The 16,559-nt window shown below is 43.0% G+C and overlaps 1 protein-coding gene across 10 annotated transcripts in view; it reads left to right on the top strand.

The window, feature by feature from the left end:
• The window catches only part of DISP1 (dispatched RND transporter family member 1), a 429,672-nt gene extending 424,743 nt beyond the window's left edge, over nucleotides 1-4,929 (top strand). For all 10 annotated transcript variants that reach the window (XM_029593118.1, XM_029593122.1, XM_029593125.1 and 7 more), the window contains one exon: nucleotides 1,262-4,929. In XM_029593118.1, coding sequence (XP_029448978.1) covers nucleotides 1,262-4,897 — 3,636 coding nt within the window. In that variant the 3' untranslated portion in view covers nucleotides 4,898-4,929. The remainder of the gene's footprint in view (nucleotides 1-1,261) is intronic.
• The last annotated feature ends 11,630 nt before the right edge of the window (nucleotides 4,930-16,559 follow it).

The raw sequence follows: 16,559 nt of genomic DNA, 5'->3' as shown, positions 1-16,559 counted from the left end.
TTCAGTTAGCTTGAAATTGGTCTTTTTATGTTGATTCTACTGATCTTTGTCCTAGTTTGTCTTTCTCTGGGTTACTACCATGTATTTTTGAGGCACCAACTGTCTGTCCTTATCACATCAGCAAACACTTAGGTGTGGCCAAGTGGCTACTGTCCTGTTTTCCCTGATATCTGCAAAGTTAGCCTTATAAGTAACTGCTTCTTAATATATCTGATTTCATGACTTTTCTTGTTACAAGGCAAGCTAAGAAAAATGGCATATTTATTTTCAGAACTTATAGGCCTTATATCAAATAATTACACTAGTAATATTAGTGATTCTCTGCTCCACTACTTTCTGTCATGTACAAAGTTCTTTGCATAAACTAAATAACTGCTAAAATAATTTCCCCAAACTAGGCCCAATCGTTTTATGCATTTCTGGTGTTTTGCTGGAAGTGCTGAATATTGAATTCAGTAATTTTATCTATTTGTTGCAGCACTTCCCTACATAGAGGCTCAGATCAGAGGCAACCCAAACTCCTTTCTAGGTACAGGCTTGGGAGTGCATCAGCAAACCTCTACGCTTTCAGTTTTATTTATAGATGGACACTTAGGGATGGTGTATTAAAGTATCTTTGCACAGCACAAAGCCACTTTGTGAAAGCTAAACCTCTGGGCTTTGTGTGCATCTTTTCCCATAGAGATTCCAAGGCTTATTTGCTTAGTTCCAGCAATCAGACATTACTCACGCTCTGTTGAGGCACAGTAAAAGTAACTTCTGACTTTCAAAGTATTTCTCCTGCTCTTATGACATTGTAAGACATTCCTTGCTAATTATTTGACATTGTGAATGGGAAAAGTACAGTTTGGACTTCTTAAGCAGTTTGCACCCTGCAAATGCAGCCTCTGCCAGTGCAGAAAATGATTGAGAAATAAAGCTTGTCCGATATGACTTGGATCGCAGTATGAAAATATACTTTCACTAGCTGCACATCACTTACAAACTGAACCGAGATGATTCATTCCCATTATGCCATTTAATTCCAGAGCAGAATCCCACATACATTCGAGGGGGTGGCAGGGAGGAGTTCCTTCCTTTGGGACCCAAAGTTTCCATTTAAAAAAAAAAAAAAGGGATTTGTAACTGCGCTGAAGCCTTTTAATGAATGGAACAATGTTTTCCTTTTTATTTTCACATGCAGTATTTTAACAATAAAATCTTCCTCACAGTAGTAATATATTATGTAATATATTTTTTTTTTGTCCCTTTGTCTCTACAGATAAGATCTCATCCACAATTTGGTGATCTTTGCCAGCGGACTACTGCTGATTCCTGCTGTCCAAGCTGGACACTGGGCAACTACATTGCCATTCTCAATAACCGATCATCGTGTCAAAAAATAGTAGAAAGAGATGTTTCTCATACCCTGAAGCTGCTTCGCACATGTGCCAAATACTACTACAATGGAACCTTGGGACCAGACTGCTGGGACATGGCAGCCAGGAGAAAGGACCAGCTGAAGTGTACGAATGTGCCTCGTAAATGTACAAAGTACAATGCTGTTTACCAGATCCTTCACTACTTGGTGGATAAAGACTTTTTAAGTTCAAAGACAGTTGACTATGTAATACCTGCTTTAAAGTACAGCATGCTTTTTTCTCCGACTGAGAAGGGGGAGACCATGATGAATATTTACCTAGACAATTTTGAGAAGTGGAACTGTTCCGATGGAATAACTACCATTACTGGAATTGAGTTTGGAATCAAACACAGTTTGTTCCAAGATTACCTATTAATGGATACCGTGTATCCTGCTATAGCCATCGTCATTGTTCTGCTGGTCATGTGCGTGTACACTAGGTCTATCTTTATCACGCTAATGACTATGTTTGCAATAATTAGTTCTCTGATTGTCTCCTACTTTCTCTATCGGGTAGTGTTTAATTTTGAGTTTTTCCCTTTTATGAACCTTACTGCATTAATTATCCTCGTTGGAATCGGAGCAGATGATGCTTTTGTCCTGTGTGATGTTTGGAACTACACAAAGTTTGACAAACCTCATGCTGAAACGTCAGAAACCATAAGCATCACCTTGCAACATGCTGCTCTTTCCATGTTTGTCACCAGCTTTACCACCGCAGCTGCCTTTTATGCCAACTATGTCAGCAATATCACTGCCATCAGATGTTTTGGTGTTTATGCCGGCACCGCCATATTAGTGAATTATGTTCTCATGGTAACTTGGTTACCTGCTGTGGTCGTGTTACATGAACGATATCTTCTCAACATATTCAGTTGCTTCAAGAAACCACAGCGAGTATACAGTAACAAAAACTTTTGGGCACTTTTGTGGCAAAAACTTCATAAGCTCCTATTTACAATTTCCGAAGCATCTCGGATATTTTTTGAGAAGGTGTTGCCTTGTATTGTTATCAAGTTTCGATACATTTGGTTATTCTGGTTTCTTGCCTTGACCATTGGTGGGGCATACGTTGTGTGCTTTAATCCAAAGATGAAACTACCTTCACTAGAGCTTTCTGAGTTTCAAGTATTTAGGTCTTCTCATCCTTTTGAACGCTATGATGCAGAATACAAAAAGCTTTTCATGTTTGAAAGAGTCCACCATGGAGAAGAGCTCCACATGCCCATCACAGTAATCTGGGGTGTCTTCCCAGAAGACAATGGGGATCCACTAAACCCCAAAAGTAAAGGAAAGCTAAAATTGGATAACAGTTTTAATATTGCTAGCCCAGCTTCACAGAGTTGGATTTTGCATTTCTGCCAAAAATTAAAAAACCAAACGTTTTATTACCAAACTGATGAGCAAGACTTCACCAGCTGCTTTATTGAAACATTCAAACAGTGGATGGAAAATCGGGATTGTGATGAGCCAGCTCTTTCCCCTTGTTGTAGCCAGTCAAGTTTTCCGTATAAACAGGAGGTTTTTGAGTTGTGCATTAAACGGGCTATCATGGAACTGGAAAGAAGCACTGGGTACCATTTGGACAGCAAAACTCCAGGGCCAAGGTTTGATATAAATGACACTATCAGAGCTGTGGTACTGGAGTTTCAAAGCACCCACCTCTTCACACTGGCTTACGAAAAAATGCATCACTTCTACAAAGCAGTTGACTCGTGGATTTCTGAAGAGCTTGCATCCGCCCCCGGGGGTCTCAGCAATGGCTGGTTTGTGAGCAACTTGGAATTCTATGACCTGCAGGATAGCTTATCAGATGGTACTCTAATTGCTATGGGACTATCAGTGGCTGTTGCATTTAGTGTAATGTTGCTTACAACCTGGAACATTATTATAAGTCTGTATGCAATAGTCTCAATAGCTGGGACTATATTTGTTACTGTGGGCTCTCTGGTTCTTCTTGGGTGGGAACTGAATGTTTTGGAATCTGTCACTATTTCTGTAGCTGTTGGCTTATCTGTGGATTTTGCTGTCCATTATGGAGTTGCTTATCGCTTAGCTCCTGATCCTGACAGAGAAGGTAAAGTAGTATTTTCTCTAAGTCGCATGGGTTCGGCAATTGCAATGGCTGCACTGACTACATTTGTTGCTGGAGCAATGATGATGCCTTCAACTGTTTTAGCATACACTCAGCTTGGTACGTTCATGATGCTTATTATGTGCGTCAGCTGGGCTTTTGCAACCTTCTTTTTTCAGTGCATGTGTCGTTGCCTTGGACCGCAAGGCACCTGTGGCCAGATACCTCTGCCAAAGAAATTGCAATTTAAAGCCTTCTCCCAGGCTTTATCTGCAAGCAATGGAGACAGAAGCCAGAACAAAATGCACTCTACCAATAAATATCAGTTGGAGCCCCGGGGACAAAAATCAGAACTAGAGCATGAGTATTATGAATTAGAGCCTCTTGCGTCACATAATTGTAATACGTCAGAAAATATAGGTTATGAGGAAACACAAATCTGTTCAGAGTTTTTGAATGGTGCAGCCCAGAATGCATGCATATCCCTACCATCACAGTACAACAAGATAGAACTCAATCCAAGCCTCAAGAACATGAGTTCAACAGTTTTACAAACATCTATTGATCAGCATAACATGTGCCAGCTGTTGTCACCAAAAAAACATTGCAATTGTCCGGATGCATACAAACAAGGAGGCTTAACATGGAGCCCTCACTCCTGTCAGCAGTTAGGCGAAGCTCTGTGCTACCAGTGCACCCCTTCATCTGGAAACATCGTACCGATGCAAAACTCAGTAGCTCCCATAAATGCTTTGCAACAAACTACTGAAAGCATTGTGCATCCCGCCCAACACATCCAGCACTGTAACTGTCCACCAGGAAGAATAAAAAGGCCAATCATGCAGAATTCTCTACCAAGAAACTTTTTTCTCCACGCAGTGCATCAGATGCAGACTCATGAAAGAATGAGCACAACAGATGCCCATAGGCCTCACAGCACAGAAGAGAACTCGAGAACTTTCGCAAAGGCAACCAATGCCTCGCCTTTTATCTGCAGAAGTGCTGGTTGTTTAATAAAACCTTGCTCGATTGTAATTGGTTCTGAAAATAGTGTGCAGCTGCCAAACCAAAGAGGGCTTTGTATAAAGAGAGAGAGAGGCAATATGGGAGTTAATGGGAGTGAAAGAAAGGGCACGTCCATGCTGACACACAGGAGCAAAAATGAAAACAAGGTGGGCCAAGGTATACTGCAGACTGACTCTGCCATGAGTGCCAAGCAGGTAAACCAAAATGAGCTGAAATTAATAATAAACAATCCTGCCAGAAAGACTGATCATGAGCCGTGCCCTGAACACTCACAGTGTTGTGACAGAGCTGTAGTGGTTAAGTGTAATTCTTTCAACTGTCCAATGCCAAACATTGAAGCCAGTGTGCCTGCTGTATTAACCCCATCAGAGCTTTCCACCGAAACTTTATGTTAATAAAAACACTGTGTAATCAATCTTACATTTGAAGAGCCTGTCTCGCCTGTGTTTTGTTGTTACTTTACTGTCCTCAGCTCTCTCTCTCTCGTTTCTTACCTTGAGTGCCTACGCAGTTAAACCTTATTCCCAGCTTCAAATACCAGAGAAAACTCAAGTCTTTGAATACTAAACAACATTTATTTGAATGATGAACAGTTCAGCATTCACGGAATGAGAAAGGCATCAAGAGTAGCCACACAGAAAAGAGACACTGCCACAGCTGATAAGTTCTGTTTGCAAGTTCAGTAGTCCGCAGGAGGCAAGTGGAGCTGAGATGGAAGCTGTGGAGTGTGAATGGTGAAAAGCAATGCTGCTGCAGGGTTTGAGGCAGATTTAGGAGGAGCTACTAGCCTGCAGAGAATCCAGTTTCAACTGAAGGAAGTTTACAGGGAGCAAACTATCCTAGGCATTCCTAGTGGCAAGGGACCAATGAGAGCAGGCAAGAGGAAACAGAGAGACAAAGCAAAACAGGAAAGATCCAATAAGGAGGTGAGAATCATTCAAAAGATAATCAATCAAAAGGGAGAGCTCTATAACATGTACAAAACCCAAACTGTGCAACATCAATGAGATGGCACATAAAAAGGAAAAATATATATACATATATTAAAATACATTAAGGGGTACGCGTGTACCCCTCCCGAAAACCTACCCCAACCCCCCCCCTGCGCGCTGCTGAGCCTATTTTGCATAGGCTCGGCAGCGCGCACAAGCCCCGGGACACGCGTAAGTCCCGGGGCTTGCATGGAGGGGCGTGTCGGGGGCGTGCTGTGAGTGTCACAGCGTTTTGGGGGCAGGCCCGGGGGCGTGGCACCAGCCCGGGGGTGTGGTCAAGGCCTCCAGACCAGCCCCCGGGTCGGGTGATGGTGCGCCAGCAGCCCGCTGGCATGCGCAGATTTACGCCTGCTTTCCGCAGGTGTAAATCTGCCAACAAAGGTAGGGGGGGGGGTTTAGATAGGGCTGGAGGGGTGGGTTAGCTAGGGGAAGGGAAGGTGAGGGGAGGCGGAAGGAAAGTTCCCTCCGAGGCCGCGCCGATTTCGGAGCGGCCTCGGAGGGAACAGGCAGGCCGCGCTGGGCTTGGCGCACGCAGGTTGCACAAATGTGCACCCCCTTGCACGCGCTGACCCCGGATTTTATAAGATACGCGCGTAGCGGGTTTTGTACATGTTATAGAGCTCTCCCTTTTGATTGGTTATCTTTTGAATGATTCTCATCTCCTTATTGGATCGTTCCTGTTTTGCTTTGTCTCTCTGTTTCCTCTTGCCTGCTCTCATTGGTCCCTTGCCACTAGGAATGCCTAGGATGATGCATTTTCATACTTTTTTTTTTTTTTTTTTTTAACAAAACAAGACTGTACAGAATGTTTATCAGTGGTTATATAAATAGATATCAAATGAGGTCATAAGAAAGTACATTACCTAGATACCATAATCAGGATCTTGTCTTCTATTCCACAGTATTATTATTGTGAAGTGTCATATTGTTTCTTAACAAATGTTAACTTCTCAACAGAGGCAATCTCAAATAGTTGTTTCTGCCAGTGTGCAAGCAGTGATGCAGACTGCCAGAGACTTGCAGTAGTGAACCTTGCTTCATGAATAGCTCAAATACAAAAGTTGTGTTGGTACAGACTCAGGTTTGGATGTCTCAGAAGTCCCAGCAAACATATTGCTGGCGTTAGACTCACCCCTGTCCCTATTATCCTCCCTGTACCTTGCATCAAAATTCCCTGACCCTCACCCACATCCAGCCAGCATGGAGATATGCCCCCTTCAGCAGGACCTGGAGAAAGACAGGGCAAATCTGTAAGGCCTGTGTACTAATTTATACATTCATTTGACTCTTCTACTGCATGTAGAGATTTTATGAGCAGCTCTACAAATATCCTTCCAGTCCTCCGAATCTAATTCCATGTCAAAGTCTGCATTCCAAGAGGAGATGAGGAAAGGTACAGGGTTACTCTTTATATAGAAAGCAGACAGTTTTACCACTCTCTAAACCAGAGGGCGTCCTTATAACCTGACTGATCTCTTCCGTATAAACCAAGGGAAGTCTTTCTCCCAACCTAAAGTCTCTTTATAGGGTCTCACTCGGTATTCAGTTTCCTCTAATCCAAAGCTTATCCCACAAACCTCAAGTCCTGTCTCCCCCAATCCTCCGTTTCTTTATTAAAGGTGTGTAGTGAAATAGTGGGATTGTTCCCGAGTGACGAGATTGAGTGGGACTACTGCACGGTATTGCTCTCTTGCCAGACACTGAGTGCCAGAGTTTTACGGTATGAGCTATCACTGGACTCGACCCGAGTAGTCTCTGAACCTGACATCTTGGCAGCTGCACCCTCTCAGCCTGCCCAGCCTCCAGAGATCACCATTTAGCCATGACCTGACACTTGCTAATCTGGATGTCCAGTAATAGCCCAGCAAATCTGGCACTGCCATATCCCCCTTCTGCCTCGAATGTCCAGAGGGTTCCCATTTTCACCCTGTGTCTTTTTCCCTTCCAAATAAATCTGGAAATATCTCCATTAAGACTGGCAAAAAAAATTATGGGTAATGTTCAGGGCACGTGCTGAAAACCGATAAAGTAATCTAGGTAGAGCATTCATGTTTAAACCTCTGATTCTCCCAGCCCATGATGTCAAACTCTTCCATTCCCTCAAGTCTTTTTATAGTTTTGTAACCATACCTGCATAATTAGGTTTGGAGCATATGTACCCAGGTACTTGAATTCCAAGCTAGCCACCCTGAATCCTGGCACACACTCCCCATGTGGAAATTTCAGATTTCTGATCATTAACATTGTAGCATGAAATTCTCCTCTATGTTCTGAGAGCACCTCAAAAAGGCAAGGTGCCATCTTTCCTATAAAAAGATATATCTGTGACATTTTGTGAGTCCTATCAGCTGTTTTAAATCTAGAAATCAGAGGATCCTGTCAAATCACCTGAGCGAGCACCTCAATAGTGAGATCGAACAGCACAGAGGACAGCCTTGTCTGGTGCCCCTGAAGATAGGAAAAGGGGCAGAAGGTTATTTGTCAGCATTGTGTCCCTAGGGTGTGCATGGAGGGCCTTAATCCAAACAATACATTTATTAAATCCAGACTTGTTCAGGATAGCAAATTTAAAAAAGTCCACTGTAGCCTATCAAAGGCCTTCTCTGCATCTAATACAATTATTATTCCTGATATCTTATATTTCCTAGCAGATATAAAATGTTGAACACTCTTCGTGTGTTAGTGGAAAGCCTAACTCTTAATGAATCCCATTTGGTCAGCATGGACTAAGTCTGTCACTGGTCCTTTGAGCCTGAGTGCAGGAACTTAGCCAAAATTTTGATATCAGCATTCAAGAGTGAAAAGGGCTTATAAAATCTGGGATCCAAGCCAGCCCTGTGCTCTTTATTGATTAACACTATGATAGCATCAGTCAGGCTGTATGAATGATCCAGATGTGCCTGGAGATATTCCAGAGCCCCATCTAGCATGGACTGTAGTTCTGGGAGAAAGTGTTTGTAAAAATGTAGATGAAACCCGTCCAGGCCGGGGCGCTTGCCATAAGGGAGACCACAGACAGCTTTTTGTACCTCTAGCAATGAGAGAGGTTCAGATAGCTTTTAATTCTGTGCCTCACTCTCTAAGGGAAGCCACATCTTGCTCAAGTAATTATCTAGGCCCACCAGTGTACAGCCCTTCTCCCCAAAGCTGTATTTGGTGTCCTAGGCGAACCTTTGCTCATGCGCCTCTCCCACCATCACCACTACCCTCGATGTATCTCCAGCACGACCCTTCCAGCGCCCCTTTGGACCTCATGCTGGTGAGATTTTGCCACCTCCCAAAATGTTGGCACTCTAGGTGACCACCTAGTTTTCCTAAAGGAAGCACCGGCCCTGGTTCTCCCCCAATTACAACTTGGAGGAAAAAAGACAGGGAGGTCTCATTGATTTTTTCTCCCTGTTATGGATTCCCAGTATTGTATTTGTTTTCTCTTCCTTATTATTCTCATGAAAATCCGCTTTACTGCCAAGTTCATAGAACTTCTGGCATGAATATTTCAATTATTTGTGTTTATTCCGCTTTTAGGAACCTCAAAGCGGATTACATTCAGGTACTGTAGTTGTTTCTCTGTCCCCAGAGGGCTCACAGTCTGTTTGTACCTGAGGCAATGGAGGGTAAAATGGAGAGATCTCAAGCAAACCTACCTCAGAACATGATATCCCAGCACAATTCGGTTTGTATTTGATCTGCTTTTTCTATAATTTCTCTACCCATGGCCAATTCTAGCATGAGCCAAGATATTTGTATCTCAGTTTGCATCAGCTTCTGATACTCCTCTTAACACTCGGTGCCCTCTGAAATCTATTCTTGTAGGTGGCAGATCTGTCTTATAAGAAAGGCACTGAAATGGATTATAAATGTGCTGCTGAACCAGTGGCTTAACAGAATTTCAAATGAGTGCACAAAGTCTTGAGTTCATGTGAATATCCTTAATGAATGAGAGAAATGTTACGTAGCCTGTAAATAGCATCAAATATATTTGTCTCTCAAAGGAAATGTGGACTTTGAATTTGCCACTTTCAGTGTTCAGACTGTCGGTCAGTTTTTGTTTTTTTTAGCCTGGTCCTCTTCCTTTGGGCTTCCAGCACAAGCTGAATCTGCCACAGATGGGGCTATAAGCCTTCGTTCAAGGCTACCCAGTGCGTTTTTGCCCATTTCTATTCCATCTTCTTTAATAATGACCATCCTCATGCTGAGAACTACATTCCAGAGCTCAGCACAAGGTTGATCCAGCCAGTGTCACTCTTGACGGAATGACTGGGACTTCCTTGGTGGGGGCAGATGAATGCTGTCAAACAATGGGGCCGATGCAAAACAAAAAAAAAGCAGGCACCACTTTCCTAACCCACCCCCAGGCACCTCTCATGGGGGTGCCATGCAATATTTAAATTAGGGGTCACGTTGTCAAAGAGGCGCACGCCCCTAGCACCTCCTTGACAACTGGCGCCCGCGAGCAGTCGGCTGTCAGCGGCCGTCCTCCGGTTAAGAAAACGGACACTGAATTTATCGGCATCTGTTTTCCTAATTGGCACACAGTCACGGGTTTGGGAAATGGAAGCCTGTCAACTGAAAATCCGTTTCCCAAACCCGTCCACTGCACTTTAAAAAAAAAAAAACAACAACTTTGCAACGATATTAAGCAGGAGGATGAACAGAAAAGCAGTGGCCAATCTGGGTCACAAGTACGCAGTGGATCCCAAAGAGTAGATCTATTTCTTGTTGCTCACTCCCAGAGATAAGTGGCTTTCTTAAATCTACCTGGCTAATAATGGTTTATGGACCTTTCCTCCAGGAACTTGTCCAAACCTCTTCTAAACTCACACATGCTAGATGCCTTGATCATGTCCTCTAGCAACAAATTCCACAGCCTGATTGTGCAGTGAATGAAAAATAATACTTTATCTGATTTGTTTCAAATCGGCTACCTGTTAGTTTCATGGAGTGCCCCCTAGTCTTATTACTATCTGAAACGGTAAATGAACATCCTCTGTTTATCCGTTCCACCTCACTCAAAATTTTATAAACTTTTATCACATCCCCTCTGTCATTTGCTTTTCCATGCTGAAGAGCCATAACCTGTTAACTTCTCGTCATATCCTTTTACCATTTTTTGTTGCCGTTCTCTGTACCTTTACTAGTTCTCCCTCATCTTTGTTGAGATGGGGTGACCAAAACTGCCCCCCAACACTCAAGGTTACACCATGGATCAATAGAGAGGCAACATAATATTCTCTGTTTTATTTTCCTTTCCTTTCTGAATCCTTTCTAGCATTGTTTGCTTTTTTGACTGCCGCAGTTGCACACTGACCTGAGGATTTCAACGTATTATCCAGAATTACTCCAAGTAGTTAAGGACCCACTAAGGACTTTGATATTGATTTCTTGGGTTTTCTCTACCATGGTTGGAGATCACATCCAATTATCCCTACTGCTAGGTAAATTCCTGAATTATAAATCCAGTTTATCTTCACAGATTGTGATTTTTTTTAAGCCATCATCTATTGCAGGTCCTTCCAACATGAGTGCCAATAAATCATTTGATGTATTTTGCAATTGATCTATTATCCTCATGGTTTTAATACTTTCAAAAGCAATAATAACAGAAAACCTGCATAAATTGAAAATGCTTTTTAGGGGTGTCCAGAGGCAAAAAGAAAAAAAAAATCCATTAAACTGCTACCCATCCTCATTAAAAAGAAATTCTTTTCTTTTGATTGCTAAACTGGATTTTGGATTCTAAAGACAAATTTATATTTACATTGTACATGTATTAAAATGTATTAGTTGCTTAACATAAAGCAGCCTAAGTGACATAGCGCATAAAAACCTTCATAATCCCCAAATGCTGTATGTAACACAAACATACAAAAAAATATTAACGACAAACATGTACTAGCATATAATCCAGCCCCGAACAGAGAAGAGTACCTTCAAAATAATGTCAGACAACCTCCTGTCATTTAAAATTAAGCCCTTTTTAAACAAAAATGTTTTCAAAAGTCCTCTGGCTGGTAGAGTTTATGTAATGCGTTAGCCCAAGCAGAGGAGCCAGATTTAATAAGTTGGAAAGCAATCATTCCAATTCTGCAATCAACACGCTGTCATAGAGGAAGCCAATGTAAATGTACGAGAGTTGGTGTAATACGCTCATTACGTTTAACACTGAAGGTTAAGCGAGCAGCTGCTGGAGAGGCCGCAGGGAAACATTCAGAAGGCCAAGATAAAGACCATTACAGTAGTCTATAAGAGGAAAGGTAGAAGCCTGTACAACAGTACGGAGCTCAACCTCCTGCAATAACTGCTTTAAACCTGAGAGAACTCATAACTTGTAGAACCCAGTTTTGACAATTGACTTAATATGTGCGCCAAAAGAAAAGTGAGGGTCATATGATAAAAAATTACGTTGGATGGTAAATATTTGCTTTGGGGTTGCTACCCTAAGCTGTCATTTACTGTATTTATAAACTTTGGTAATTATGAAGCGTTCTGTCTTTTTGTTTCAACATCTAAATTTGGAATGTGTTTCAATTCAGTAGCGATGACTTTGGTATTTCACCTTTTCTTCCTCCCTATCTGAAAAGTTCAAGGCTTCATCTCCTGCTTGTTATGACACTGCCATCACGGAAAATACATGAATGACTTCTCCCTGTTCTCACAGGGTACAAAATAGCAATGCTGCAAAATTTGGAAGGAGAGAGTTCTCTCCTGTCCCTATGTGCATGCACATTCCTTCCTCCTAAACTTCCTGCGTACTCTCTTCTCTCTCTAACCAGGAGACAGGGCCATTGAAAAGAGTGAACTTCACCCAGGTTGATTGCAGCATGAAAAATTTGGGGAGGAGGGCTTATTTCACCTTCAGAAAGCTTTATTGACATGACAATTTTACATGTTTCCAAAGTAATATGTATAATGATTAAAAGAAAAGGGTAAGACATGAAAGGAACAATTACAAAGCAGTAATAAGTCAAGTGAAGTTACAAGTTATGGAAGATACAGTATTAGGGCCATGTCTCAGGTTTTGGTGCTGATCTGGGTTTCATTTCAGTTCTTTCTCTCCTCCCAGCTCAATTCCCAGGCCTCTCTCCCTCATTCTCTCGCTCCAGTTTGATCCTTGCGTCCTCTTTGTCCTTCTCACTTTATGGGTCCAGGTAAGCCTGATTTTCCCAGAGGCGCAGGTTTCTCAGGCTACCCTACAGACAAGCAGACTGCCATTGGAGCACGTGGTGCAGAGCTGCAGGGACTCTGCAAGAGCAGCAGTGCACCTTCATGTCCTATCAGCCGCTGGCACATGCTTTCAGTTGCATAAGAGGTGATCCATGCAGGTGCCATGGGGGAAGAATAAGGGGGACAGTGCACACACATGTTCTTTAAGGCTCCCCTCTCTTCCAGTGGTCAGCCCAGGTGGCTCAGCATTACTATTCCTGCATGTTTTTGCAGCCCAACCTGAGGCAGTTGTTCCCGTAGTGCAGTGAGGGAACATTTATAAGAAATATGGGGAAGTTTCCCCAGTGAAGGTCTTTTTTCTTTACTAACCTGATCTCAAAATTTGCAGATACCTTAAGAAACATTTTTTCTTTCTTTTTTTGGGTCATTCCTTTTTACTTCCATCTCAGTTGGAACAAGAGCTTGGACTCTGGCATCATGGGCCTTCATTTGTACCTAAGCGGGGATATCTTTTTGCTTCTGTTTTAACAGATCCTCTTACTGTTCCTAGCCCAGTCCTAAGGGCAGGAGCCATGCAGCAGGGCCCCTTCTGGAACTCTGTATCATGTAAACCCAGCCACCAGGCGTCACCTTCAACGATGACCACCTCCGCCCCCAGGGGCTGTCAGTGCTGCCTTCCCATCATCCCCCAACCCAGCTGATCTGGGAACTGAACCAAGGAGCCTTCACAGGGCAGCCACCTAAGGAACCATCTTGAAGTTCTTGTTACCAAAAAATAAAAGTAGTGCCCCAATTTAACTCATCTGGAATACGTCCTGAGGAGAAGGGAAATACAGCATATACCAGAAAAAGACAAATCATTCAAATTCAGCCTTCTCCAGACCCATAAATCCTCTCTGTGTGAGGCGTACATGCAGACCATAATACTTAGAACTGGATCCCAAGAGTCTTTACATTAATTAATATTCTCTTTCAGTAAATAAAATAGCTTCCCAACATTTGGTGTCTTTGGTTTACTTTCTGCTCTGTTTCTTCCTCTTTCCCTCCCCCCCCCCCCCCAAGTTTGATTATATTATTCTCTGCCTGCTTTTCCCTTTCTCTGTTCTCCTTCCTTTTTATCTTCCTTTTCAGTTCTGTTTCTTCTTTGCCTCTTTCCTTTAGTGAATTCTTCTCATTTCCCTCTCTCGTCTCTTACATTTCATCTCCTCTCCTTCATTGCCTCTGCTCTCCATCTCTTCCTGTTCTCTCCTCCCTCCCACAGCAGGAGCCCTAAAAACATCTCCAACAGCAACAAAACGAACTACTAGCATTTGACTTTAATCAGCTGTGTGGACAGATCAACAGCTCTTGACTGTCTTCGTGTCTACTGTAAGCCTCCGACAGGACCTTGAGCTGATAACTTCCTGCTCTGCATTGATCCCGGGCCTTGGGGAGGAGCAAGGATAATTCCCCTTGAGCGAGAGAGTTACTCCACTAGTCACTGGAAAGAGGACCCACTGGTGCAGGGTCTCTCTGAAGAGTGGAGGAGGAGGACCCAGAGCTGTCATCCTCCTGCACGTGGGGTTCGCACTGTCTGAAAGTCACGCAGTGCAGGAACATGAGCAGCTCTTCCAGGGCAAAGTCTACAGTGCGGGTCAGTGAGCAGCAGAGAAGGGGGAACATGGGAAGAACTGAGAGGTTGTCAGGAGGGGAAAGTGGGAACAGTAAGGAATTGTGAATCAGTCATGTAGAATGACTTGGAATTCATAAAGCTCCAATTAAAATCCAGTGCTTTACTCTATAGAGGTGGGAAGGATGGAGCACTGCAGACGTAATATATAATGTACTTCACTGGAGTCAAAGTATAACCTTATGTTGAAGGCATCCTAATATTGAATATACTCGCCTTGAGCTACCAGGTGTGAGCTAAATAAATCAAATAGAATGAAACAAGCAGCCACGAAGGAGCAAAACGTTTGTGCCAAATCTTCCTTCAGCACAAGTGGCTGTTTTTAAACAGCTGCACTTGTAATGAGCCAATAAACTTCAACATTGTGTTTTGACTTAAGGGAAAAACAGTGCAATGCCTTGAAAGTTGAGTTAGCAAAACAGCACTAGTGGTATCCTTGTTACAAAGGGGTAATAAAACCCCCAGTGAAATCAGCGCTAGGTTTCAGTGCATATTTCTTTTAGCACACGTGGCAAAAGCAAACACCTCCATGGGATGTAATAAGGGAACGGCATGCAAATGAGATACGTGCAGAAAATCCACGCAAAACAAATATCCACACAAATATGCAAGCTACAGCGCGCGCTGAAGGACGCATGCAATAAACCCGCATTATTGTGATGACCTGTGCTTGATTCTTTCATGAGACAGTAGTGAGTTAGTGGTCCAGGAGCGGGGCTGAAGGTGGGTAGAGCATTGTCTAACCCCCTTCATGATCTCTCACTGACCATGTGGGAGCTAGAATGGCGAATGCCAGTGAGCAGGGGAAATGCAGCGCAGATTTGGAAGGGGCTACAAAAGCATTCAGCATTTCTAGCATGTGACCGTTCCCTCTCCAGCCTCTCTTCTGCCTTCTACTGCTTAATTTTCAACCTTCAGACATGCGCTTACACTTAACAACTGCCCTGACTCAGGCACTTAAAAAAAAAAAGGCTTAAAAAAAAATCCCACACTAATGCCAGCGCGGCTCTCTGCATTGCCCATGAATAGTTAGTTGCCTCCTTTGTATGGCAGCATGGACTCTCACTAAACCAGTCGCAGCTTTTTGAGTGGAGGGGGGGTGTGTCCATGTTTTCTCCACACTAACCATGTTATTACATAAAGGGGTAGATTTTTAAACATACGATTGTGCACCCTACCCGGCGCGCACACATGGATGTGCCAATTTTATAACACGCCCCTTTTTTTTTTTTCCTTTGTTTAAGAACTTACGCCAGCTCCTGAGCTGGTGTAAGTTGCGTGCACCGGCAGAGTGGCAAATGGCCACTGTTCCAGCCGCCTCCAGCTCTGCCCTGCCCCACCCCCTGGGCTGCCCCTTATGCAAGGCCCAGCTCTTATGTGTGTAACAGGAGTTACACGCATGACCGGGCCCCTTCTAAAATGCAAGCAGCGCGCACAAGGCCCGGCCAAGCACGTAATCCCCGGATTTTATGCACGGGCGGATTTAAAATTTGCCCGACAGGTTTAAGATTAGCTGGGAAAACGCACATAATACCATGTGCCAAAAAACAGGAGCAGGTCTACTGCAGTTTATTACATCGGCCTTATAATGCATTAAAGATCCTGGTGTTACTTATTACACCATTTCTAACAAGCCTAAGTAAAATTTGATGGACTTAGATGGAACAATTTATTAACTATTTCTCCTTTCTCTTACACCCTGGCATGTGTGTTCTGCTTTCAGAAAGCCTCAGAGCACTGTAGCCATGTAGCTTTTTTTTTTTTTTTTTTAACTCTTTGTTGGAAATGCAAAGACAGTATAAATCATGTTATAGTGGCTGATAAGATTTTAAGTTAACCGAGTTGCCTAAGTGAGAATAGCAAATCATAAAAGACAAGTGATGCTCTCAAATTAAAAAAACAAACAACAGTTTACAGATGGCAAATCAAGAGTCTAAATAGTTCTGATCATTGTCTGGCACTAAATTATATTTGATTCTTTTGGGATTTGAGCAAGTGAGTTAGGCCTTTCAGAGTTGATATTTCCCAACCCTGGCTGCTTCAATGAACAAGCTGGGGTTCAGGTTTCCAGTAAGAAGCTATAGAGTGCCTGCTGGCCTGCACCAGTTGCTTGACCAGTGTACTTCTATTTGCCTCTACAATTGTCCCACAGTGGTACTATTGCCAGGGTACAAAAGTTGGAAATCAAAATCGGAAGGATTTCCCACTTTTATCACAAAGTTCTCACATCAA

The sequence above is a fragment of the Rhinatrema bivittatum genome, chromosome 3, assembly GCF_901001135.1.
Source record: "Rhinatrema bivittatum chromosome 3, aRhiBiv1.1, whole genome shotgun sequence".
Classification (NCBI taxonomy): domain Eukaryota; kingdom Metazoa; phylum Chordata; class Amphibia; order Gymnophiona; family Rhinatrematidae; genus Rhinatrema; species Rhinatrema bivittatum.
Note: the sequence above shows the minus strand (reverse complement) of the source record. Positions and strands in the feature narration are given on the sequence as shown.